We start from the raw sequence: 26916 nt of genomic DNA, 5'->3' as shown, positions 1-26916 counted from the left end.
GAAGTTTGCCCTATATTCGTTAGTTTAAATACTCTTGTTAACTGTGCGAGTGAGGTGTTGAAATGAGTTATCTAAGAGGAGCATTGAGTGACAAGCCAGGAGGGAGCTAGGAAGGAATTATGTATGAAAGATGCTGCAAGAGAGAGAGAGAGAGAGAGAGAGAGAGAGAGAGAGAGAGAGAGAGAATATTAGATCACGTGTTATGTGCGCTACTACTACTACTACTACTACTACCACCACCACCACCACCACCACTACCACCGCTTTTACCATCTAAATTAAACACCAATCCCTTGGCAATAGACACAAATAAATCCCACTAAAGACACCAAAACTCACTCTCATTTCGCCCAACAAGACCCATCATTATAATCTAAAGCATCCCCCTGTCCCTACCCTTCACATAAATGAAAACTAGACCTTACATTTATTGAATTAGACAAAAATAAGCGCGGAGCACCACAAAGATCAAGATCAAGACAAGGAACTGCGCCACCCAACAACAAACTGGGAAAGAGAGAGAGAGAGGGAGAGAGAGAGGGACCCATTCACCTCTTATCTGACCGACCGGCATTGTGACCTGACCTGGTAGAGCCTTGGGTCCACGAGATAATGCGGGAGAAGGTCACACAGCAGCACGTGCGGGGCTAGAACAGGTGTGTAGCGGACAGATGTGAATGGTAAGGGCGTGACACGTGAGCTGGGAGGGTTTGAAAGGGTTTAATTTTAGGTGTTTTGTGGGTTTAAGGTTGTGTGGGTTTTGGATGTGGTGGTTTTTAGGTTATTTATATTTTTTATGTTTTATTTTGTAGTCTTTTTTTATTTATTTATTTTTTTAAGAGTTGAATTTTGCCTCGTTTTGGATTTGGGGTCTTTTTTTTTTCTTTTTTTTTTTTTTAGTGGTTATTTATTTCATTTATTATTATTTTTTATTAGCTTCTCTTGTTTTCAGTTGTGTCGGGTGTTAGTTGTAAGGTGTGTGGGGTGTAAAGTATTTTGGTTGCAAGATTCTGATGCTGTAGGGAAAATTCACGGGTTCTGTAACTGAAGGTCTAAAGTAATTTGGCCATAACGTTTTAGTCATAAGATGTATAAGTTACAAGACTTTTCAGGTGAACTATTGAATAATGCCTTGGCTTTATGAATGAGTTAGTGTACTGTGAGACATTTTATTAATTTTTAGTTTAGACTGAAAGATTGTTAAGCTGCAGGATATTTAGGTTAGGAGATGCTTATGCCATGAGACAGTTTGGCCAGAATAGTGATAAGTCAGTGTTATCATTTGCAGTTATCAGAAATAAAGTACATTTCTAACTTATGCTTTATAATCACCATTGTTATTTATCACTTGTAGTTAACAGAAGTGGAAGCTAATATATTTAATTCTTGTAATCAGCATAAGAACAAGCATTTTTTATTTCTTCACATTAAAGCTTAATCTAACATATACACAATCTATCTTTATACTTATTATTCCACAAATCCCACATTGGGCTGCCCAGATAAAGCACCATACACTCACACACACATCATTCGCACTCTTAGCCTTGTTAACCTTTAAATACACTAATAGAGAAACAAATAAGACATCAAGAAATAAACTCATATGTGGGTGTGGCCAGGATAGAAAGTACAATATCAAGTAATATATTCATGTCTGTGTGTGTGTGTGTGTGTGTGTGTGTGTGTGTGTGTGTGTGTGTGTGTGTGTGAGGGAACAGGGTATTTTACAGGTTGCGAGTGAGAGAGGCAGGTAGCAGAGGCTGGCCAAGATGAGTAACATCAAGATGAACCAGTTTGTGGCGGGGCTCAAGTCCCGCCAGGAGGAAACAAGGGTGAAGGCAGCGTGTGACCTGCAGCGCTATGTTACCACTGAGCTGAGGGAGGTGAGATGCTGTGGGTGGACTTGTTACTTTGAGAAGGATGTTCACTTTGTTTGATTTCTTGTCTTCATGAGGGTCTTCACTCCTTCACTAGTCACTTGCATTTATTACGAGATTTCTGGAGGAAGAGGAGGAGTAAAAAGGAGGAGAAGGAAGAGAGAACACATACTCAGTAAACCAATTAATGTTTTTATCATAATATTAAAGCTAAAATTAGTACATAGATATAGTCAAGCACTAAGGAAACTCATACATTTAAACCTACTCATCATTTCACCTTTACAAACACATACCCAGTGAATCAGTAAGAGAGAAGCTTGAGTTAAGATTCCTGATACCTTGAGTAGAAATCCCTGTGAGTTTTAAGCTTCCCAGTCCCCCAAGTTTAAGTGTTTCCGGTTGCAGGTGTCTGTGGATGCCTTGGTGGCCTTTCTGGATGCCTTCAACCAGCACATCTTTGAAATGGTCACCTCCAATGACATTAATGAGAAGAAGGGAGGAATTTATGCCATCAGTAAGTGGAGAGACTGGGATGGGGTGGAGGGATGCTGGGGTGCGAGGGTGTTGTGGAGTCTCAGAGGATTGGTGTTAGGAATCATTAGGATTGACAGGAATGCTTTTAGGAGAGTGGAAGAGAGTTGTTGGGGTGAAGGGAAGAGTGGAAAGGGATCAGTGTAGGGGGAAGGAATGAGGAATACATATGAAAGTGGGCTAAGGGGAAGGGAATGAGGGGATAAGTTAAAGGGAAGAATGAAGAGATTAAACATTCACAGTGCAAGAATATAAGGGAGTGTAAACTAGAAATTATGTAAACTGTAATAAAGACAAAGAAAATTACAAAGGATTACAAATTTAGATTTAGAATGTAATCTTTTTCTGGCTCTCTTTTGAATGTTACCTCATGTGAAAGACTTTCTTGCATTAGAGAGAATTTAGTTTATGTTTTGCACAGTGTTGAGACAGGGTAATGATGTGCTCTGCTCCTCTCAGTGAGTCTCGTGGATGTGGACATTGGACAGACTGGACATCGCATCAGTCGCTTTGGGAACTACTTGAAAAACCTCACTAACAGGTAGGAAGTGTGTGTGCATGTGTGTGTGTGTGTGTGTGTGTGTGTGTGTGTGTGTGTGTGTGTGTGTGTGTGTGTGTGTGTGTGTGTGTGTTTTCCAAGTTGTACTGTACAGGATTTGAGTTATGCTTGTGCTGTGTCTGCCTATTTGTGTGTTTACCTTATGTTTACTTAATGATTGGCATATGATACTACACTGCCAGTCTTTAATCTCTTAGTTGTACAGCATTTAAGTCATGCTTGTGTTGTTATGTCTATGTATCTCCTGAGTTGTATCTTGTGATTTGCAGATGAGACTACTTCAGTTTTTCATCTCATCAGTACAGGATTTTAATTATGCATGTTGTGTCTTTGTATCTTGTGTATTTATCTGACCATTCACCTCTCCCCCACCGGCAGTCCTGACACTGGGGTGGTGGAGCTGACAGCCAAGGCTGTGGGGCGCCTGGCACTTACATCAGGCACCTTCATGACGGAATATGTGGATGACTTAGTGAAGAGGTCCTTTGAGTGGCTGGAGGACCGCAATGAGGGGCGCAGACTGGCCGCGGTGAGTGCTGTAGGGGATGTGAAGGAATACTGCTGAGAAATGTGGACCACCCTACTACTGGGAGCTTAGCATAACACAGCTGGCTACATATATCCATTAACATGCAATAATAATAACAAACACATATTTATTAATCTCTCATTTCACCTGATCCTCTCCTTGGCACCCACAGGCGCTGCTGCTACGTGAACTGGCCCTGTCTGTGCCCACCTACTTCTTCCAGCAGGTTCAGCAGTTCCTGGATGTGATCTTCCATGCTGTGCGGGACCCCAAGCCGGCCATCAGGGAGCATGCAGTGGCCGCCCTGCGTGTTGCCCTGGCCATCACCACCCAACGCGAGACCAAGGAGATGCAACAGACCATGTGGTGAGGCTGTGGTGATGTGTGGTGTATGGTATATGTTGAAGGCACTGAAGGTTGCTAAATATAGAGGATAATAGAAAATTGGAAAAAATGGTGTTGAAGAAAGAACTACCTTGGGTTTTAAATATGAACGTACTTTAGCTGAGGCAGGCTTGGGAATTCCCTGTTTGGCATTGTTGTCATTTCATCCCCAACCAGGCCTACAGTATCTCATATGGTGGTTATCGAATATTTAAAAAGTCATAAAGTATTTGCATATGGTAATATAAAGCTATATAATGTAAATGTATAGAATTTTAGGACAGTAACAATGCCCCACTTAAAGTATCCTCATATATGCATCCCACTGTAATAGGAAAAGGGAGATTAAGTGGATACAGCTTATATAGCCTACAACACACCCACAACAGGTACAAGCAGTGTCTGACAGAGGTGTGGGCAGGCTTTGAGGACCAGGGGCATGGCAGCAAGGAGCGCAGCCTGACACGGGAGGACCGAGTGCACGGCTCCCTTTTGGTGCTCAATGAACTCCTTCGCTGCAGCAACAATGAGTGGGAGCGCCTCACCCAGCAGCTGCAGCACCTCACCCACTACCAAGCTCCCCCACCCAAGAAGGTACTGATATTAAGATAACTAGGAAGGGATGGTGAGTTTAAAAGAGAAGAAGGAGCTAAAAGGTGCAGGTATTAAGAATGAACTAGGAACGATGGGAAGGGCAGTAGTTATTAAAAGAATATATCGGAAGTTTTTGTTAGATTTGTAGTTGATTAGAACTCTAAGAAGCTTGTCAGAAAGATCTAGTAATATTATTAGTGTTAATAGATACAGCAGTGTTAAAGCTAATGTGTTACTCCACTGTGTTACAGGAGGGAGTGTCTGGAGTGGTGAAGCGTCTCCGAGGACAAGGCTCCCTCACTGTATCCTCTCATCTGACCTCTCATGATCTCCTCTCCAGCCTACCCTCCCATGCCAACACAAGCATAGGGTAAGACAACACTGCCTGGGAGTAATGAGTTGTAGGTTTCAGGTACCAGTTGTGTTGAATATTCTGAAACACTTCTGCCGACAGCTTCACTACTTTTGAAAGGCTTTAGTTAAAGTTACATGGGTTTTCAAGGACATTTTTATGGTCCAAGTCACAGAATAACAAGATTTTTGCATTAGTAACAGGAGAAACAATCTTGAGAACACAGCTAATCATTTTATTGGCCCTTGAAAATAGTCATGGGAAGATTGCAAAGCATTTTAGAATATACCCTAAGAAATCATGACCTACCAAGTGCCTCCATCTATCACATGCCCAGTTCTTCTTTACTATAACCCTTCTTCCTTCAACAGGGGTACAGAGACCACCATTCTTGACCAGCCTTGTGAGAGCCGAACCTGCCGAGAACTTATCCTGGAGCAGTATGACGTTATTAGCACACAGGTGAGGACTGGGAGTGATAGAGGTGAGGTGAAGGATGAATAGGAGAAGAAGAGGGAATAAGAGGAGGGGAAGGATGGAGAATGGTTGGAGAGAAGGAACTGAAGAAAGAGGAAAGGGAATGAAGGTAAGAAGAGGAGGAATACATAAAAGGAAAAGGATGATAAAGGAAAATAGAAGGTGCAGGAGAAGAATAAGGGAGAAAAATTATGAAATAGAGGTAAGAGAATAAATGACAGAAACAATACAAGAAAAATAAATACACATAGGAAGAAGAAGAGGAGAATAGAAAGACAGACAAAGCAAAAAGGTAGGAAAAAAAAAGTGAGCATAAAGATTACCTCATTCATTCTTCCCTCTCCCATCCAGGTGTTGAGTCAGAGGAGCAGCCGCAACACTCTTATCCAAACAGCCCTGCTAAAGATCCTCCCAAGACTTGCTGCCCTCAATAAGGAAAATTTCTCTCAGACGTAAGCACCGTTTGTGAGTGCATGTGCGACTTGTGTGTATGTGTGTGTGTGTGTTTTGTTTTGTATGGTTGTGAATGTCTTTTTATAGATTTTTATTGGTTATCTTGCAATTTTTATGTGTCTTTACCTGTTTGGGTGATTGGTATTTTAATGAGTTTGATTTATTCTTGTATTAGCTGTCAGTCTAAGGTATTCAGTCCTCTGTTAGCTGTCCAGTTTGCAGTGAAGTCAAACCATCTTCATGAATAACTTTTGAAATACTCCTTTGAAATACTTTGATGTCTCTCAGTTTTTGGGGTTTGCATGGGTCAGTTATACCAATCTTTTAAGGGTGATACATCTAGTGTTATTCCCATCAGTGACTTGAGTAACTGTCTATTAAATACTTCTTTGGTACAATGATTCATATACCCACTGACTCAGTGTGCAGTCTCTGTCTTGTCCCAGTACTTTTATGCCCAGTACTTGTGTCCATCAGTGACTTGAATGACTGTTTAAAGAATACATACTTGTGCATAACTGTTCATCCAACTATTGATCCCATGTGCAGTCTGCTTTGCCTCATAGCAGCTCCTGTACAGTTCTGCCATTGTACAAGTCTCAGCCTGACATCTCCATTACCCATGGCCATAAAACATACTTCTCAACCAGTGTAACTTCCCTCATCATTTCTGTTTATCATGCATCATTGGTTTGTATTCTTAAATGCTTCGTTCCCTCATCAGGACAATCTTTCAAGGCCTCAGGGATGTTAATTCAGATTTTCAATGCTGTTTTCCTCACTGACAATACAGAATCTTTATTAAACTATCACTGTAATCTTGAAAGCATCCTTGAAAACCTGAATAACTTCCAATACAGCCTGTTCCTTCAAGGCCACAGAGAAGATTTGTTTGGTTTTCAAGGTTACTTACCCCACTAACAATACAGAATGATTCATCTCGAAAACACCCTTGAAAACCCCAGTAACTTCCACTACAGACTGTCAAGAATAGTCAGGATGAGACGCTGAAGTGCTTGAGAATACAGATGTTTACCTTTATCCCTCGTGTTTGTATATTATTATGCCCATTGACTCACTGACACTGTGTTCAGGTGTTATGAGGCCTGTGTTGTGTGTGAGTGTGTGTACCTCTCTTTGCAAGCTCCCCTTGTCCTGGAAACCTGTGTATGTTGACGGTCAATTGGCGCAGGTAAACAGCTCCCCTCCTCCCTTGTTCTCTTGGCCATAGCTTCTCCTTCTGTCTGGCTGCCTCGTCTCTCAGTGGCTCGTATTCTCAAACGCTTTGTTCCCTCATCAGGGGCCACTTCCAAAGGCCATAGGGGTGATTTGTCTGGTTCTCAGGGTGTTTGTTTTCCATTGATGATGCAGAATCCTTGTTAAACTGTCACTGGAATGAAAACACCCTTGAAAACCTCAGTAACTTCCACCAGACTTGTTAAAATTAATAAAGACTAAATGGTAAAACGTTTCAGAATACAGACTTATGTGTTTTGAGATTATCTACACATTTCACTGCATTTTTCCCCCTCTAAAATGTTTTGTCTTAGTCCTCACAGCATTGACCAGTAACCAGTGATCTGCTGTGTTTCCTCTCTGCGTGTGACCGTGTGTGTGTAACTGCATGTCTCTCATGAACTACTAAAAAACGACCAAGAATGTGATATACTTGAATGTTTATGCTGTTGTCACTTCCACACTCTTCCATGGCAGTAGAGAAAGAGAGTGTGCACTTAGTAACCAACCTGTTGGTCAGTCAGTCAGTTCTTGGCTTGACTTGGCTTATGAGACTCACAGTTACTTCAGTCTTGCCTTCCTTCCTTCTCATTCTTATTGTTGTTATGGCTAATACAGTCCCCCCAGCTTTTGAGGGAGAAAGAGAGAGAGAGAGAGAATGTGACTTCTTTATATTAGATATTACAGTGTATTTTCTTTTGTGTGGCTTGAAATCATGAGGTTAACATTTTTAATACATAACCTCACTTTTTTTGAGTTGGTTACTATATTATGTTTTGAAAGACTTGTGCTACTCATGTGTGACACCAATTTTTAACCTTACATGCTTTTTTTTCAATAGTGAACCTGTTTTTTCTTCTGTGATGCCTGATAAGTGCTATTTACTAGGCAGTGTCATGTATATCTACCTAGTTATTTAGTTAATTAATTAATTACTGTGTCATTTGAAAGATTTATGCTACTCGTGTGACACCTCAATTTTTAATCTTACATGCTTTTTTAATAATGAACCTGTTTTTCTTCTATGATGCCTGAGGAGTGCTATTTACTAGGCATTGTTACGTAATCTATCTATTTACTCGCCAGTGCACTGATAAACATTGAGTGATGCCACTGTTCGTTAAAGCGTCTTGCTCACTTGCCTGTCTCAGCATTCCTAGCTCAAGTTTCTGGGATAAGTTCACTTGTAGCTGCTTTCGGTGGTGTGGGGAGCACTCTGAGGTCTTACGCTGCTGCTGGAAACACTGATCTTATGCTGTTGCTCGTCATTATCTTGTTTACTCTAGTTCATAAGTATGTGTCAACTGGAAACACTGAGATTTTATGCTATTACTCTTTATCCATTGTCTTGTTTAGTGTAGACACTGATGGTGTGTGTGTGTGTGTGTGTGTGTGTGTGTGTGTGTGTGTGTGTGTGTGTGTGTGTGTGTGTGGTTCCATGGTGTAATTTTAGCAGTTAGGACTGAAAGGAAAGATCTATGTTTGGGTCTTGGTGGGGCTTAATCTGTGCGTTTTGGGAGGTACAGGACTAATGTGTGATGCTCCTGATCAAAGCACAGCATTAAGATTTGAATAATAAGCACTTGGGTCTCAGTGGTGCTTGGTGTGTGTGTGTGTGTGTGTGTGTTTTGGAAGGTCCAGGAATAAGTGGGGTTCCTGATCAAAGCATTAATATTTGAAACTCAACTAATAACAGGCAAAACATAAATATGCAAGAAATTTATAATGATCCAACAAGTCTATTTAGTCCTTTAGTGTATTAATGATAAGTTTATTTAGTCCTTTATTGTATCAGATGTAAATTGCCGCTCCTTCCATCCTGCAGCTATCTGTCGGCCACCATGGGGTACCTCCTGACCTGCCTCAGGGGAAGGGAGAGGGAGAGGCCTGCTGCTTTCATCTCCCTGGGTCTCCTGGCTGTTGCTGTCGGGCCGGCCATCAAGAAATATCTACCCAAGATTATGGACGTCATCAAGGCTTCTTTACCCACCAAGGTGTGTTTTGTGGCCCTTGCTGTTTGTTTTGGTGTTTGGACTCTGATGTACTGTAGCCTGTTTCAGTTATTATTATTATTATTATTATTATTATTTTTATATTGTATTCTATACTTAACCACCTCATCTATTACCTATTTCTTCATTTTTTGTATATTCTTATGTGTATATATTCTTTTTCACTCTTAAAGACAGAAAATGATAAAGAATCTCGAAAGTTGAACCTAGTTTGTCTCATTCTGTCTTAACCACTACACTCACTAGCCCCAACTATCCTTATTTGTCCCTCACCCACAGGACACACCAAGCAAGAAGCGGTCAGTGGAGCCAGCAGTGTATGTGTGTGTGAGTCTGGTTGCCCGGGGTGTGGAGGGGGCCCTACGAGCTGATGTGAAGGAGCTGCTCGAACCCATGATGGCAAGTGGCCTCTCTCCACCCCTCACTGTGGCCCTGCAGGAATTGGCCACTGAGATACCACCGCTGAAGGTAAGTCTTGGGGTGGTGATGCTAGAAATCTGTTTATCTGTATGTACATACCAGGCTGACAGTCTCTCATGGGGTGGCCGAGACAAAGCACCATACACTCATACACACATCATCATACACCATCACCATGTCAACAAATCTAAGTCACCCCCATTCCTTCACACAGAGGGACATCGCGGAAGGTCTGCTGAGGATGCTGTCACAGATCCTCATGCAGAGAACCGTGCCAAATCGATCTGGTGCACCGCCTCCCCCACCTTCCCCTGACCACCACGACACAGCTAGCATTGTGTTGGCTCTCAGGACACTGGGATCCTTCGACTTTGAGGGCACAGGTAAGTCAGAGGAATAAGAGAGAGAGGTATAGTGTAAGTTACCACATTAATCATGTGTGTGTGTGTGTGTGTGTGTGTGTGTGTGTGTGTTCTTAAAACATTGTCTTTTCTGTTCAGTATTCCCTCTCATCCTTTTGTCCATCCTCGCACAGGCCAATCACTGATGCAGTTTGTGAGGCATGTGGCAGATCACTACCTCACCAGTGAACACAAGGAGGTGCGTCTGGAGGGAGTGAGGACCTGCTGTCACCTCCTCCGCCCCACCTTTGCCACTCTGGGTCGCCGCGCCTCCCAGTCACAGAAACACACTATCTTTAATATTGTCAGCAAGATCCTATGGGTATCTGTCACTGATATGGGTGAGTGTGTGGCTGTGTTGGTTATCTATAGAGGTTTTAGAACAGATAAAGTTTAAAAACATTATGGGTTCAGTTTTAAATGTTACCAAGATATTGTCTTGTTCAATTACTAGAGCTTTTTTCCTTTTAATTTTAGTGCTTGGACTTTGTCGTCTTTCCACATCTGTTTATCTAGAGAAAGTTGCTGGAATGGCCATAACTTCTGACAATTTTACTAATAAATTACCCAAGATTGTACCACCAAGAAACACTCACTAATTTTAGTCTATCATTAGGTCCAAGATTCTCAACAAATCACCAAATTTCCAATATTAAAGTACACAAGATCATACCTCTAAGAAACACACACACACACACACACACACACACACACACACACACACACACACACACACACACACACTAATTTAAATATTTTTCTTTGATCCAAGACTGTAATAATAATAAACACTAATTTTAATCCATCCTTACATCCAAGACTAACAAACCACAAACAACACAAACATTCTCCATCAGATCCCGACGTGAGGTTATGTGTCCTGGCATCGCTGGATGAAAGCTTCGACGCACATTTAGCACAGCCGGAGAACATCAATGCTCTCATCTATGCTCAGAGTGATGAGGTGTTTGAAATCCGGGAACATGCTATATCCATCTTGGGCCGCCTCTCTGCCATCAACCCAGCCTATGTTCACCCTCAGCTGCGAAAGGCTCTCCTGAAGGTGCGGCAGGCTCTTTTATGCTGGAACTTGTAGATAGAAAGATAGGTTTTTGATAGAGAATGACTAAGAATTCTCAGTAATAGGCTGTAGGTATATCATGTTTTTATTCCCCATACATAGATTCTGGATGAGCTGGACTACAGTGGCATTGGGCGTAACAGGGAGCTGAGTGCCCACATGTTAGACCACTTGATTGGCAACGCGCCGCGCTTCATGAGGCAGTTTGTGGAGCCCATCATGTCCGTGCTGGTGCCAAAGCTGAGGGACCAAGACCCCAACCCGGCTGTTACTGTCTGTGTTCTTACGGCCATTGGGGACTTGGCTCAGGTACTGGTCCTCTTACTGTTACTGTTGGTTCTCTCTGTGCCTTCTACTTCCTCTCTTTAAGTTCTTTTTTCAGTGACCCATATTCTACAATGCTTAGTGCTTTCATCAGGACAACTTTATAAGGCCACAGAGAAGATTTTCCACATTTTCATGGACATATTTCCCCAATTAACAATCCACAGTCCTTGTTAAACCTTCCCTAGAATCATGAAAACACCCTCGAAAACCAGAAATAACTTCCTCTAGAGCAGAATTCAAAGTAAGACACTGAAACGATTGAGAACAGACCCCTTGATCACTAAAATGCTTTCATCACCTGGCAGGTGAGTGGTGGAGAGATGCAGAAGTGGCTGGAGGAACTGATGCCCCTACTACTGGACATGCTCGGGGATGGGACATCAGGGTGGAAGCGTCGTGTGGCCCTGTGGACTCTGGGGCAGCTAGTGGAGAACACAGGCTATGTCATCCACCCATACACACAGCACCCAACTCTTCTGGATGTCCTGCTTTCCTTCCTTAAGACAGAACAGCAACCGGCAGTCAGGTGAGGAGAGGAGATGGATGAGAGTGAGGAAAGTGAGTATTGGGGAGACTTTGGTGATCTAGTGAGTGTTGAATGAGTGTAGCTGTGTTTCTGTGCATGTTAAAATGACTTGGTTGCTGTTAAATGAATAAATGTGTGTTTGTGTGTGCAGTAAGAGGATGACTTGGTGAATGTTGAATGAGTGAATGTGTGAATGTCAGTATGCATGATTGTTATATGTGGGATGACTTGGTGAATGTGCAGTGAATGAAGGTGTGTTTGTTTATACGTTAAGATCTTAAGCCTCATGTTTTGGCTGTATTCACTTTTACTTAGTCTTAATAATGTTGTCTTGTTGCTATAGTTATCCAGTTTTAAAGCAACCAAGGATCCCCATTATAAGTGAGTGCATGTTAGCGAGACTTAACATACCTCTCTTTGTAGACGGGGCACCATCCGAGTCCTGGGGCTGCTGGGGGCGCTGGATCCTTACAAGCACAAGATGAACGTGGGGGCCATCAAGATACAGGAGGATACGGGGGTGGCAGTCATCTCCATCACCGAGACCAAGACTGATGATCTCTCCCCTGGTACTGCTTTGTGTTTACGTCTCTTTCTGTGTCTGGTCTTCTGGTGCTTGGGATATTTCACTGCTACGTAGTTTTTCTCCTAGAGTTTTTAGGCATGTTTCAGTACTTTTTTCTTCATTTTCATTGTCTTTTCTTCTTTTCTTCCTTTTCTTCTTCATTCAGTTGCATCTGGTCTCAGTCCTCTGCACCTCCCTCAGCCACATCCATACATTTTTCTTGCTTAGAAGAACATAATCAATCTTGTATTTGCTTTTTTTATCCTGTGTCCATGCAGACTTTATTTTTATAGTGTTATGAATACTGACAAAAAGTAACCATGTCAATATAGAGATTAAGATTCTTTTTTCAGCATTAAGTAAGTTTTAATACATTTGGAAGCTTCATCTTTATATTTTTGCACAGTTAAAGTGATTAGTTGCTTGGAGAAATGGCTTGTTTGGTTCCCTACAGAGATGGGCACGAGTGAGATGCTGGTGAACCTGAGCTACTCGTCCCTGGAGGAGTTCTATCCAGCGTGTGCCATCGCCATGCTGCTCAAGGTCATCAAGGACCCCACCCTCTCCCAGAACCACAATGAGGTTGTCAGGGTACGTCATGCTGGCTCGTCACTTTGTCACGACCTTAATGGATTGATCTTGGGCTCTCTTTTCTTGCTTGTCAGAGTTGTTTTTTTTTTATTCACTTGTCATCACTTTTGTAATTCATTTTTGTCTTTTGTTTTACCACTTGTCATTATATTTTTTTATTCTGTTTCAATTTTCGTAACTTTGCAACGTTTTCTTGCGGTGTTTACATATCATCTGTATATAACTTTTCATCCTATTTCACCACCTTTTAAATCACCTATTACCCTTTTATTTTTAATTTCAGATGCACATTTTCACAACTGCTCAATATATTTTCATGCATAGTATCTCTTTCCACAATATTTCTATCACTTATAATCTTCCTCCTCCTCCCCCTGCTGCTCCTCCTACAGGCAGGTCATCACTTCACCACTCAGTCTTTAATCCCCTCCTGTTGCTTCTTTTCTATAGACTATAACCTCCTGCCACTTCTACAGGCCATCCTATTACTCATATTTAATCTCCTGCTCATTGTACAGTGTGTAACCTCCTTCTTCTACTTCTACAGGCCATCACCTTCATCTTCAAGTCCCTGGGGGTGAAGGGAGTGCCGTATCTAGCCCAGGTGGTGCCTTCGCTGCTTACCGTCATCCGAACATCTGATGCCAACTTCAGGGACTTCCTCTTCCAGCAGCTGGCCACACTCATTGGCATTGTGAAGCAGCACATTCGGAATTACCTGGACGGCATCATCAAGGTTCTCAAGGTAAGACTGGTTGGAGAGGGACAGGTGCTGGAAAGGTTAAGGTGAAATGGGGTTATTATAATGGTGCTTTAGATGAGATGAATTGGGAATGTATAGGTGTGGGAGAGAGATTGCAAGTGAAGGTGTTAATGGTTATCAGTAAGGTGCTAATGGTAAGATAGATTGGGAAGAAACAAGTAAATGAAAGAGAGATTAATCTGTTTATTGAGCACAACTGTAGATCCTTCACATCATCCTATCCACATCACCCTTTCATGTGTCATCTCTTCTTTCTTCACCCTCGTGTTTTCTCCTCTTTGCTTTGACTTGCATTCTTTAACTTTGCACTAGCCATTCCTGTCCCAATTCCAAACTCCATAAGACTTCTTTTTATACCATCAATCACTCAGTTGATCAACTCTTTTACATCTGATAGCACAAGGAGATCACACCTAACCTAACCTAATCAAACTTAATGTAACCTAACCTTAACCTCTTCCATCATGCAGGAGTTCTGGGTGACGGGGGGCAAGAGGGAGACAACCATCACCATCATCACTGTGGTGGAGAGCATTGCGGTGGCAGTGGGCTCGGAGTTCAAGGTGTACCTCAAGGAACTGGTGCCAATGATACTCAAGTCCATGATTCACGACTCAAAGGAGAAGCAAGTCACACTCAAGGTAAGACTGGATGCTGGACTGACAGTGTTTGTGGTTATTTTGTGATTATTTTTGTATATTTTTTTGTGTCTTTTAGCTCATTCAGCCACTGGTCTATCAATATACTAGGCCATGAATCCCACACTGGATAGGCCAGGCAGAGGACAAAGTCTTACACATCCACACATAATCCTTTCCTTCTGTCCACAGCTGCTCCTCGCCTTCCAAAGCTTTGGGGCGACCCTAGAGGAGTTCCTGCACATGATCCTGCCCTATGTGGTGAAACTCTTTGATGCCCCTGATGTGCCTCTGCCTGTCCGTCGCACAGCCCTGGAGACTGTGGACCATTTCGCTGACTATCTTGACCTTACTGATTACACCTCCAAGATCATTCACCCCCTGGTAGGCTGACTGGCTGACTGGATGATTGTGTGTGATTAGAGGGATGCTGGGTCATTGTTTATATGATTGTATGATTAATTGATGGTGGTAATTTTTTTGTGCTGTTCATGATCCAAGTTTTTGGTATGTTTTTCACAATATTTTGTGTGTATGTTGTGATTGACTGAATATAGTAAGATTTTGTCATTCCTTCCCTTAAGCTGTGTGTTCTGTGTGTGTTGTGATTGACCGATGTGATAAATTGATTGAATACTACAGGCTAACACATCCCTCCAGCTGGACTTCTGTGTGTGTTACAGTTGATTAACCTGACTGATTTAAGGCAGCAAACTTTCTTCCCTCCATTTAGATTTGCCCCCTAGACACATTCCTCAAGCTCTTCTGTGTATGTTGCAGTTGATTGAATACAGCAAACTTTCCTCCCTCCACTCAGATGCGCACACTGGACACTTCCCCAGAGCTACGACAACAAGGCATGGACGTTTTGTGTGCGCTGGCCACTCAGCTGGGGCGTTCGTACGAGTGTTTCATCCCCATCGTGCATCGCATCACCACCAGACACAAGCTTACACACCCAAGATATGACATCCTAGTGGCCAAGGTTGTCAAAGTAAGGAATAGCAGCATCTTTCTTCATTTCTTCCTCCTCCTTTTCTCAATTCTTCCTTCTTTAATTTTCCTTCTCTTCTTGGTGTTTCCTGGATTACAACAACCATCACTATGCCCACTCACTGTCCCTGCCTTCCCCACCAGGGCCTGACAGTGTCCGAGTCAGAGTTGACAGTCATTACGGCTCACCAGCGCGGAAAGAGACCACACTCACGCGACCACCAGTTGGAGGCAGAATCCATCACCATCAAGAAGGTCAGGCAGGCTTGGGTTGTGCTAGTCAGGGCAGAATAAGTCAAGGAGATTTGAACCTGTGAAAAGTAAGCTAACCATTTGTTTATTAAGCTTTTTTATTGAAGCAAATGTAAAGTTGTGTTTGTCTCTACGATTCTTCACCCACTCACAGGGCACAGTTGGAGTAGAGTCGATTCAGAGAGCCTGGCATTTTGTGCGTCTGGTGAGCAAGGACGACTGGCTGGAGTGGCTGCGTAGATTCAGTATTGAGCTCATGAAGGCGTCACCCTCCCCAGCACTCAGGTTATTGTGTACCCTTCTTATTACACAGTCTTCTTAAAAGTATATCCTTCTGTTATGCCTTGAATTTACATTGGAACTTTGCACTGACTTGCATACACTTAACATCAACAACTAAAGAGGATTTATTGTAGTTTAAATCAACCCAGTTATATTTCCTAGCTGCAATGTGGCTGATTCTTGCTCTGTAGGACTCTTAGGATGCACTCTTCTTAAAGTGTATCTTCTTACCATCCCTAAAACTAACACTGGAACTCCACACTAACTTCTTGACCCTGAATATTGACACATAAAGTGCAATTACTGTGGTTAAAATCAACATAACAATATTTCGTAGCTGTGAGATGACTGATCCCTGCTCTTTGGGACTCTTTCATGGCCTTTCCAAATGTTGTTTCACTGCTGATTGATTATAAGGTGAAGTTTCCACCAGTAACATCCTCCTACTCCCTCTAGGTCCTGTTACGCTGTTGCCACCAAATACGTGCAGCTTTCAAGGGACCTGTTCAATGCTGCCTTTGTATCCTGCTGGAGTGAACTGAATGAGAGCCTGCAGGATGACCTTCTTCAGTCCCTCCGCCAGGCACTCACCTCCCAGGACATCCCAGAGATCACACAGACACTCCTCAACTTGGCAGAGTTCATGGAGCACTGTGATAAGGTGGGTTGGTGTGTTGTGGGTAGATCAGAGTCTTTTTGGAATGTCTTTTATTGTGTTTGCTGCTTCTTTGTTCATAAGAGTAGTAGTGGTGGTGGTGGTAGCTTGGTTCCAGTCTCATATTTGTGTTAATGTTTTAAAATGTTAGTTTTTGGTTTATTTTAGTAGTAGTAGTGGTGGTAGGGGTGGTAGTGGTAGGAGGTAGCTTCCAGTCTTCATATTTGGGTTAGAATGCTTTAAAATGTTAGTAGCTGGTTTATTTTAAGTATAGTAGTAGTAGAAACACTTGTACCAGTAGTAACAGTTCGTTCAAAGCAGAAATATTAAAACACCTTTGAAATCATTGAACATTTTGCAAATTCTTGTTTTTCATCTCATTCCAACGCTTGTCACCTCACAGGGTCCGCTGCCGTTGGAGCTGCAGCTGCTCGGGGAGAAGGCCATGGAATGCCGGGCATATGCCAAGGCCCTACACTACAAGGAGGAGGAGTTCCACAAGGGGCCCACATCAGAGGTCCTGGAGCACCTCATCTCCATCAACAACAAGCTGGGGCAGAAGGAGGCTGCTGCTGGTAGGTGGTGGTGGTGGTAGTGGTGGTGGTGCAGGAGTGTTGTAAGGCTGTGCTCAAGTATATCACTCACTTGTCCCTTTTCTTGAACAGGTAAAGAGGAGGAGAGGTGACAGGGAGGGAGGTTTGAGACAAAATGAAAGAAGGGAGAGGAAAGGAAAAAAGTGAGGAAGGGACATGCAGTGGATAGGTTGGCAGTGGGTTGCACAGCTGTTGAGTTAGTCTCATGAGTTTTAGTCTGTTATTATGAATAAATTTTTGTTAAATTTCAGTGTTTGCATGAATGGCAAGTTCTTCCAGTTTTGGTTTGATGATCTGATTAGATTTTTATTAAAATTTCAGTGCTCACATGAGTGGTGAATTTGTTATGCCAATTTTGGTTCATTATTCTGATTAAATATCTATTAAAATTTCAGTGCATTATTGCAGTTATACATTATAACAACCGTTCATTGTTGCATACCGTGCTGTACACCGTCTGTTATCAGGATTGCCAGAGTACACTTAGAGAAATGGGGTTAGATGAAAGGGTTTGCTAGAATGTGAGAAGTACAGCATAATAGACAAAGAACTAGCATTCACACCAACCCAGAAAGTAACCAGACAACCATTTATCATCAGGTTCGCTAAAGTACACTTAGAGGAATGGGAATAGATGTCAGGGTTTGCTATAATGTGAGAAATGCACCATATTAGACATAAAAACAACTTATACCAAGCCAGAAAGTAACTAGTGCACTGTTTATCATCAGGTTTGCTGGAGTATGCACGCAAGAATAACCGCACAGACATGAAGGTACAGGAGCGCTGGCATGAGAAGCTGCATGACTGGGATCAAGCACTGCAGGCATACTCCACCAAGCTGGAGACTCAGCCTGATGACCTCGCCCTAGTGCTTGGGCAGATGAGGTGTCTGGAGGCCCTGGGAGAATGGTGGGTTGTGCTTTGGTCTTGGCCAGTCTGGTTTTATCATTATTTTGTATTGTGTCATGGTTTGATTTTATGTGCTGTCATTATTATTATTTCAAGAGAAATGATGCTCCTCAGGTGACATTTATTCGTATTACAATTAATGTTATTTTATTCTCAAGCACTCGGCCTTAATTTACCGTATATAAAAGTTGTAATTCAGAGTGGCTTGGTTTAAGGTACTGCTCCCTCTTACAACATAATTCCATCTAATATATTGCTTTTCTGATAGCATTCATTCACATCATAATTTTTTTTTAGTCTTTTACCACTTAATCATTTTTCAGCCTTCATTTAGCATGATTCAATTTTAAGTGGTAGACTATGGTACTGCTCTCCCTTGTAACCCAAGATGGCATCCTTTGATTGCACAGAGCCATAACTCATGGATTTAAGAGTGTGTATGAGTGCATGGTGCTCTGTCCTAGCCACCCTGTGTAGGGTAGCTGGCCTGGTATATAGATGGACAGACAACTCACATTTCTACATAAGACACCCTTGCACTTTAGATAGATAGACAGCTCAACTTTTCTACATACTCGTAAGATAGCCATGCACTTTTCACACCACCTTCAGGGGAGAACTGTACAGTGTGGCATGTGACCGTTGGATGGGCACGATGGCGGAGGACTTGCGGGCTCAGATGGCTCGTGTGGCCTCAGCATCCGCCTGGGCCATGGGGGAGTGGAGCATGATGGAGGAGTACAGCCGCTGCATCCCAAGGGACACCAACGAGGGGGCCTTCTATCGTGCTGTGCTGGCTGTGCATAAGGACCAGCATCATGTGGCGCAGCAGGTGTGTGTGTGTGTGTGTTTGTGTTTGTGAGAGGTTAAAGAGGTTTGTTTACTTCTGCAGACCTCAAATAGGATATAAGAGTATCAAATGATAGTTTACTATTATTTACATCATGTTTGAAAAGTTTGTTTATTTATACAAACCCCAAAATACAAGCCTTAATACAGATAGAAGAGAGTGCCACTAAATAATTTCCTCCACAGTACATCGACACAGCAAGAGATCTTCTAGACACTGAACTTACGGCAATGGTTGGGGAGAGCTACCAGCGGGCCTACAACTCTATGGTGGCGGTGCAGATGCTGGCTGAGCTGGAGGAGGTGATTCAGTATAAGCTGGTGCCGGAGAGAAGGCTGCCCATCACTCACATCTGGTGGGAGAGACTGCAGGTTGGTCAGAGGAAGACGAACTATGTGTAGGAAATTGATAGGAGAGTGACTACTGAAGATTTTTATGCCTAACACTCACATCTGTTAGGAGAGACTGCAGGTGGGTCATAGGAAAGAGAAAAGGAACTGCATGTAAGAAATTAATACAGTACTGACTAGGAACCTGCACATTATGATGATAAAAACTAATAACAGGACACACTCTGTCTCCTCAGGGATGCCAGCGGGTGGTGGAAGACTGGCAGAAGATCTTACAAGTCCGCTCGCTGGTGCTATCGCCTCAGGAGGACATGCGGCCATGGCTCAAATTTGCCTCTCTTTGTCGCAAGTCTGGCCGCCTTGCCCTGTCCCACAAGACCCTGGTGAGGCTGCTGGGGTGTGATCCCTCCCTCAGTCCCTCCCAGCCACTGCCAGTCAGCCACCCACACGTCACTTATCAGTACTGCAAGCATATCTACACCTACCCACACCGCCGGCAGGAAGCCTACTGGTGAGGGAGGACATGAAATATAGGCTTGTTTTTTTTTGTTGTGATTTTATTGATTGTTGTTATTTTTTCTTAAAAGACTGGATGAGTTATCTTTGGTGTCCCTTTAGTGTTTTCTGTAGATTTTTGTTGTTGTTTTTTTATTCTGTGTTGTTGTTTAAAGTGGCTATTATTTATTTTTTTCCTTGAGTTATGTTAGTGTATTCTCCCTTTTTTCTCTAGTTCTTGGCCTCTTTCTCATATTAACAAAGACAGAATGAGAAGTAATTTACATTTTCACAGCCATTCACTCTAAATTTCTCTCAAGCACTAGTCTTTACACTCATAGTAGCAAAGGCAAGACAGAAAAGCAGTTAAATCCTCCTATCCCTCACAGTTTCTCTCTTCACACTGTTGGCTACAGAAATCCTTCCAACACAGACAACAGAGTACAGAAAACAATTAACTCCTTCAGTCTCTCACTCAGGGTTTCTCTCTCACACAGGCGTCTTCAGAAGTTCCTGCAGTTCTTGGCTCCAGCAGTGGTGGTAGTGGGCGAGGGCAATCAGAATGGGGACAATAAGCTGCGAAAACTGGTGTCCCGCGTGTACCTCAAGCTGGGAGAGTGGTGAGTGGAGGGCGCTGTGTTGTTGTGGAGTGTCTATAGATGAACTTAACTTCATTTCAAGTCTGTGGATAAACTTTGTCACATTATACTTAATCTGTGGATGAGTTTTGTCACATTTCACTGTCAATAATAAACCTTGCCGTATATATCACCTCATTCGTTCTTCAGTTCCTGCCACATGGACGAAGTCTGTTGATAAGCTTTGCCACATTTCAGAGTCAATAGGTATACTTTGCCACACACACAACCTCACCCTTCCCTCATTCCCTGCCTCATATCCACCAGGTATGAACAGCTGCATGGACTGAATGAGGAGAACATTGCTAACATCCTCACCTACTACACACATGCCAAGGACACGGATGAAAGCTGCTACAAGGCCTGGCATGCCTACGCTTACATGAACTTTGAGGCAATACTCTTCTACAAGGGCAAGATGGATGTGAAGGCTGAGGCACCCACCACACCAGGAGAGGAGCCTTCTTCAGGGGCAGCTACTGTTGTCACCCCCAGCAAGAAGAAGGTGAGAGAGAGAATAAGCTTTATTTTAATCTTAAGAAGTAGTGTTTGCATTTATATCTAGAGTTAAAAGCTTTATAGGAAGCTGACAGTGCAAAAGTAATTTGAGAAAGCTTCATTTTTTGCACCTTTGTATTATTTAGAGATTAAATTTCATTCATATTCTGTACTCAGATATCAGCAGAGAAGTACTATTTGCATTTTTACACCCAGAGTTAGAAACCAAAACTAATACAGGAGACCTATATCTCCCACATTCAACTCCTATCAGTTACGTAGAGACTAAACTTCACTTGTCTTCCCTATCCAGAGATCAGCCGGGGACTTCACTGTGGCAGCTGTAAAGGGCTTCATCCGCTCCATCTCCCTGAGTGACGGGAACAGCTTGCAGGACACCCTTCGCCTCCTCACCGTCTGGTTCGAGCATGGCCACCAGTCTGGAGTGTATGAGGCGCTGGTGGACGGACTGAAGACCATCCAGATTGACACTTGGCTCCAGGTCAGGATGTGTTCAGAGTCAAGAAGGTTGTAGGTGAAAGATTGTTTGGTTTTTAGGTCACTTACAAGTTTTCTTCAGATCAGGATGTTGTAGGAGTCTGGAAGAAGTTATAGGTGAAAGATTGTAGGTTTTAGGTCACTGTTCAAAGTTAGGCATGTCAGGTCATAAGTTATTTCAGTAGGTAATCTGTACAAGCAGAACTAAGAATTCAAGCCTTTAGTTATAAGTTAGATAGGTCAAGAGAGGTCACAGGTAATCTAGACAAAGAAAACAAAGAAATCAAGCCTTTCGTTACAAGTGAGATAGATCAGAGAGGTCACAGGTCAACTTAGTTGCTAATCTATACAAGCAAAACCAAGAAATCAAACCTTTACTTCATCACACAAATCAACACTCCACTAACACATCCAACCTCACCCCTTCTGCAGGTCATTCCTCAGCTCATTGCCCGCATTGACACCCCACGCTCCCTGGTGTCCAAACTGATCCACCAGCTGCTCATGGACATCGGTAAGCACCACCCTCAGGCCCTCATCTATCCCCTTACCGTGGCTGCCAAGTCCTCAGTGGCCGCTCGCTCCCAGGCAGCTGAGAAGATTCTTAAGAACATGAGGGAACACTCGGCCATCCTTGTCCAGCAGGCCATGACGGTGGGTGGCTTTTGTGTTACATCGGTTTGTTACGTGAAGGTATTATGATGGTTGTAGGTTTTAAATGATGTACAGAATATTAAACCATAAAATGTGGGAGAAAAGTATCAATATAGAATGTTTATATCAGTCTGTAATGTGTGTGTTTTTTTTTTTTTTTATCCCTCACCCAGGTCTCTGAGGAACTGATCCGAGTGGCTATCCTGTGGCACGAGACCTGGCATGAGGGGCTGGAGGAGGCCAGTCGTCTCTACTTTGGTGAACGCAATGAGTCTGGCATGTTCCGAACCCTAGAGCCGCTGCATGCTATGATGGCTCGTGGCCCTCAGACCCTCAAAGAGATGTCCTTCAACCAGGTGAGTGTTTAGGTTGAGTTTTCTAAGTGGTTCGGGTGAGCAGGTCGAGTGTAGTATCTATCAATATCTTTAGGTACACATGGTAAATTCACACCTACAAGTTCCTCCCACTCCATGTAGTCAGAGTCACTTGCTCAAAAGCCACCCCTTCTTTCCCCTACCAGTCCCAGGACAAGAGTGAGGGGAGTGTTGTAGGGGGGAAAGAGAGAGAGAGAGAGAGAGTGAGTTAGGAATCCCAGGGTCTCTCAGTCACTCACACTGGGCAAAGATCAACAGATAAACAAAAGCAATCAGTCATACAAAAAACAATCCACTGTCTGAAACGTGATAGATAACAGACCAAAGTCCATCTATCATAAGTACTTCTCAGGGTGCAGACAGCGCTATGTTGCCCATGTGATACAAAGGTCCACATTCTGAAGCACCTCTGTGCCGCACCTCCACTGTGTACATGCAAAGGATTATGTATAGTTGAAGTTACAGACGGTTTTTAAAGATGTTTTTATGGTTCTAGTGAGAGAGTAACAAGATTTCTAAATTATTAACAGAAGAAGCACTCGGAAAGGCAGCTAGTGATCTCTGTGGCCTTTGAAAATAGTTGTAGAGAGAGAGAGAAAGAGAGAGAGAGAGAGAGAGAGCAAAACTTTTCTGAATACAAGCCAGAGTGTAACAGGAGTGTGAAGTACAAGGGTTGATCTTGAAGAGGTGACGGGAATTTATTTATCAGTGGGATGAGCGGGGGAGAGATAAAGAGATACTGAGGGTTTGCTTCCCCACCACCTCCCCACCACTCATCTGTGTTGTCAGTCACGTGGTTGTAGCGTGAGGGAATGTTTTCATGCAAGACAGGGTGCATTGGGGATGGCGGTGAGGGTCTGGAAGGAGTGGTGATGGGCTAGAAGGTTATAAGGGACTAGAAGGGAAATGTTAGGGGCAGAGCGTGTGTTGAGGGGCTAGAAGAGGTTGTGAGGGACTGGAAGGAAGCTGTGAGAGGCTGGAGGAGATTGTGAAGGACTGGAGGAGGCTGTAGGGGATTAGAGGGAGATTAGAGGAAGATTGGAAGGAAATTATGAGATGCTGAAGGAGGCTTTAGGGAGTTAGAGAAGGCTATGAGGGCTGGAAATAATGGTGAGAGACTGGAAGGAGGCTATGAGGGACTGAGAAGACTATGAAGGGCTGGAGAAGACAAATGAGGGGCTGCGAAGTGAAGGTATAAGAGTTCATAGTGCCATAACCCTGCTACACTGCTACTTAGAAGGGTTGGTCAGGATCTGAAAGGCAAAGGAACTACTTGACATTGAAGGGCCAGTGTGATAGTGGGGATCTGAAAAGTGATGAGGTGAAGGGGCTGGGAGGCAGTGAGATAGAGTTGGCAGTGAGGCCAGTGATGATGATAATGCAAGAGGGGAAGCTTGGAAGTGTGGATGGGGAGGGGAATAAGTGAGTGAGAAAGAGAATTGTAGTGGAAGTTCTTGAGAGAGAGAGAGAGAGAGAGAGAGAGAGAGAGAGAGAGGACAAGTGTGATTAGATGACTTTTGATGTTTAGCTTCACGATAAGATTACAAACTCATTTTTTTTTTTATCTTAATGTAATATTCGTGTTTCTTTTTCTGTTTTTTTTTTTTTTGTTTGTTTGTCTTCTAGTGACGATATTCATTTGTTTTTCTTTGCTTACTTGTTTTCTATGTGTGTGTGTGTGTGTGTACCGATGCAGGATTAAGTGCAGAAATCCTTCATATCCTTTCCTTACATCTGTACAAATCCTGCTCTCCCTCCTCCTCATAATCATCAGCATCATCATCATCATCCCTTCATACTCACACAAACCCCTCCCACCTCCCCTGATCACGCCACACACGCAAGACACCACACACACTCCTCTCCTCTCCCTTCTTCCTTTTCTCCCTGCTCCTTATCCTCATCATCATTCTCCCATTATACCCACACAAAAACCTCAACACACGCAAAGCACCACTATCTTTTCCTCACATCATTACAAAGCCTTCTATTCTTCCTTCTCATTAACATCATCAACATCACCACTCACATAACTTCCCCGCCTCACATACTGCAGGCAAGACACCACTAACACCTGCCTCTCTCCTCTCCCTTCCTCAGGCGTACGGACGGGACTTGAACGAGGCGCTGGAGTGGTGTCGCCGCTACCAACGCTCAGGCAACGTGCGAGAGCTAAACCAGGCGTGGGATCTTTATTATCACGTGTTCCGCCGCATCTCCAGAACACTGCCGCAGCTCACCTCTCTTGAACTGCAGAGTGTGTCGCCGCGTCTACTCAAATGCCGGGACCTGGATATCGCTGTGCCGGGTTCGTACGCTCCCGGTAGTCCCGTGATTTGTATTAGCCAGGTACAGTCCTCCCTCCAGGTCCTGACTTCTAAGCAGCGGCCCAGGAAACTGTGTATTCGTGGCAGTAATGGTAGGGACTTCGTGTTTCTGCTGAAGGGTCATGAGGACTTGAGGCAAGATGAGAGGGTCATGCAGCTGTTTGGTTTGGTCAACACTCTGCTCATTAGCAACCCAGATACCTTCAGACGGAACCTCACCATCCAGAGGTTTGCAGTCATCCCGCTGTCTACCAACTCAGGCCTGATCGGATGGGTGCCCCACTGCGACACGCTCCACGCTCTGATCAGAGACTGGCGCGAGAAGAAGAAGATTCTCCTGAACATCGAGCACAGGATCATGTTGAGGATGGCGCAGGATCTGGACCACCTCACACTCATGCAGAAGGTGGAGGTGTTCGAGCACGCCCTGGAGCACACGCAAGGGGACGACTTGGCGCGGTTGCTGTGGTTCAAGAGCCCTTCGTCTGAGGTGTGGTTCGACCGGCGCACCAACTACTCCCGCTCCCTGGCAGTCATGTCCATGGTGGGGTATGTGCTGGGGCTCGGCGACCGCCACCCCTCCAACCTCATGCTGGATCAGTTGTCCGGGAAGATCATCCACATTGACTTCGGCGACTGCTTCGAGGTCGCCATGATGCGCGAGAAGTTCCCGGAGAAAATTCCATTCCGGCTGACGCGCATGTTGATCCACGCCATGGAGGTGACGGGCATTGACGGCACCTACCGCATGACGTGTGAGAGTGTCATGGCGCTTATCAGGCGTAACAAGGACTCCCTCATGGCCATGCTGGAGGCCTTCGTGCATGACCCTCTGCTCAACTGGCGCCTCATGGACAACACACAGCCGAAAGGAAAGCGTTCTGTGGTGGGTGAGGGCGAGGCAGGTCCATCCGCACCAGCCTCTACCTCTGCAATCGCTCCTGACCCTGCTATGGACGCCGCTCCAGCCGTGACTCCAGCCTCCGTGGGCCCACAGAGTCAGACGCGAGAGGACGGTACGGTATCAGAAGCACTCAACAAGAAGGCGGTCGCTATCGTGCACCGCGTGAGGGATAAACTAACAGGACGGGACTTCTGCACTGAGGAACCTCTTGATGTGCACCGCCAAGTCGAACTTCTCATAGCGCAGGCCACCTCACACGAGAACCTCTGCCAGTGCTACATCGGGTGGTGCCCCTTCTGGTAAACACCCTGGCACACCCACTTCCACACGCCAACTCCTTGCAGGGTTAATTGTAGGGCAGGACTTGAGTTGCTGCGGTGATGTGTTACCAAGTATTCGTGTCTGTGTCTAGAAGCGACGAGGGTTGTTTTTTGTTGTTCTTGTCGTTGTTTTTCACCCACCCTGCAGGGAATCCAGTGGAATGTGGGTTAAGAGAGTGAGAACTGGCCATTGTTGTATATTGATGCAGGAGGAGGAGGAGGAGGAGGAGGAGGAGATAATGGAGAAGGTGGAAGAAGTGGAGGAGGAGGAGCAGGAAAAAGAGTAAGAAATGAAGGAGGAGGAGAAAATAGTGGAAGAGGAGGAGGAGGAGGGAGAGAAATTAGTGGAGTAGGAGGAGAAGGAGGAGGACAAGGAAGTGGAGGAAGAGAAGGAGGAGGAGGGGGAGGATAGCAGTAAGATTACGCTCCCGTCCCCTCCTTCGCTCCCTTTCACACACACACACACACACACACACACAAACCATAGCTAAGACATCTTCTCAATATCACAAAACTGTTCTGAGGAGTGAGAGAAAGCAAGACAGAACCTGCCATCTTTACCATCAACACTGACAAACAACATCGGTGATCTGTCTCTTGGTAATGTTGTGGGGAAACGAGGGGTATTTTTAAAACTTAATTAAACGAAGAGGAGGAGTTTTTAAAGTGATTGCGGCCAAGTGCAACTAATAGGTTAGGTTTAAGTTTAGGTGACTGTAGATTAATGAATAAAGGTAAAATTTGAGTGGTTGGAATGTCTGAGTGGTAAATATCCTCGTGTTTTGGCGTGAGAGAGTAATTTGTCGTCTTTCATATTTTTTTCTTATACCCTGAAGGGATTCTCTCTCTCTCTCTCTCTCTCTCTCTCTCTCTCTGGACTTCATAAACCTTCACATAACTCGAACTTTATTAACAACCAACTGAAATTACGATGAGTTTACAACCTAGACATACCAGAGCTTCCTCCAACTTCACAACCCAAAACTCTCTTGAAATACA

The 26916-nt window shown here is 43.9% G+C and overlaps 1 protein-coding gene across 1 annotated transcript; it reads left to right on the top strand.

Moving 5' to 3' along the window:
• The first annotated feature begins 482 nt into the window (after positions 1-482).
• On the top strand, positions 483-26662 carry LOC135109915 (serine/threonine-protein kinase mTOR-like). Its single transcript, XM_064021806.1, has 37 exons — positions 483-656; positions 1722-1886; positions 2289-2397; positions 2874-2955; positions 3352-3502; positions 3675-3868; positions 4276-4480; positions 4732-4850; positions 5204-5294; positions 5661-5761; positions 8824-8992; positions 9290-9478; positions 9645-9813; positions 9966-10172; positions 10689-10894; positions 11015-11221; positions 11545-11765; positions 12189-12334; positions 12785-12921; positions 13469-13666; positions 14155-14325; positions 14515-14706; positions 15140-15316; positions 15460-15570; positions 15722-15852; positions 16306-16510; positions 16908-17079; positions 17829-18009; positions 18622-18841; positions 19045-19230; positions 19446-19720; positions 20202-20324; positions 20610-20847; positions 21154-21342; positions 21771-21992; positions 22166-22348; positions 24467-26662. Exons 2-37 carry the CDS (start codon positions 1773-1775, stop codon positions 25898-25900), a joined length of 7425 nt encoding a protein of 2474 aa, XP_063877876.1. The 5' UTR covers positions 483-656; positions 1722-1772; the 3' UTR covers positions 25901-26662.
• The last annotated feature ends 254 nt before the right edge of the window (positions 26663-26916 follow it).

The sequence above is a fragment of the Scylla paramamosain genome, chromosome 19 (genome assembly GCF_035594125.1).
Source record: "Scylla paramamosain isolate STU-SP2022 chromosome 19, ASM3559412v1, whole genome shotgun sequence".
Lineage (NCBI taxonomy): Eukaryota > Metazoa > Arthropoda > Malacostraca > Decapoda > Portunidae > Scylla > Scylla paramamosain.
The sequence above is the reverse complement of the archived record's forward strand: the minus strand, read 5'-3'. Positions and strand labels throughout refer to the sequence as shown.

What these genes read in the sequence shown, in the direction of transcription:
- LOC135109915 (XM_064021806.1), top strand. Translation starts at nt 1,773, where the DNA reads ATGAGTAACATCAAGATGAACCAGTTTGTGGCGGGGCTCAAGTCCCGC. An exon ending in TTGAAAAACCTCACTAACAG is followed by an intron (nt 2,956 to 3,351) that starts GTAGGAAGTGTG and finishes CCCCACCGGCAG; the next exon opens with TCCTGACACTGGGGTGGTGG. An exon ending in AGGCTTCTTTACCCACCAAG is followed by an intron (nt 8,993 to 9,289) that starts GTGTGTTTTGTG and finishes CCTCACCCACAG; the next exon opens with GACACACCAAGCAAGAAGCG.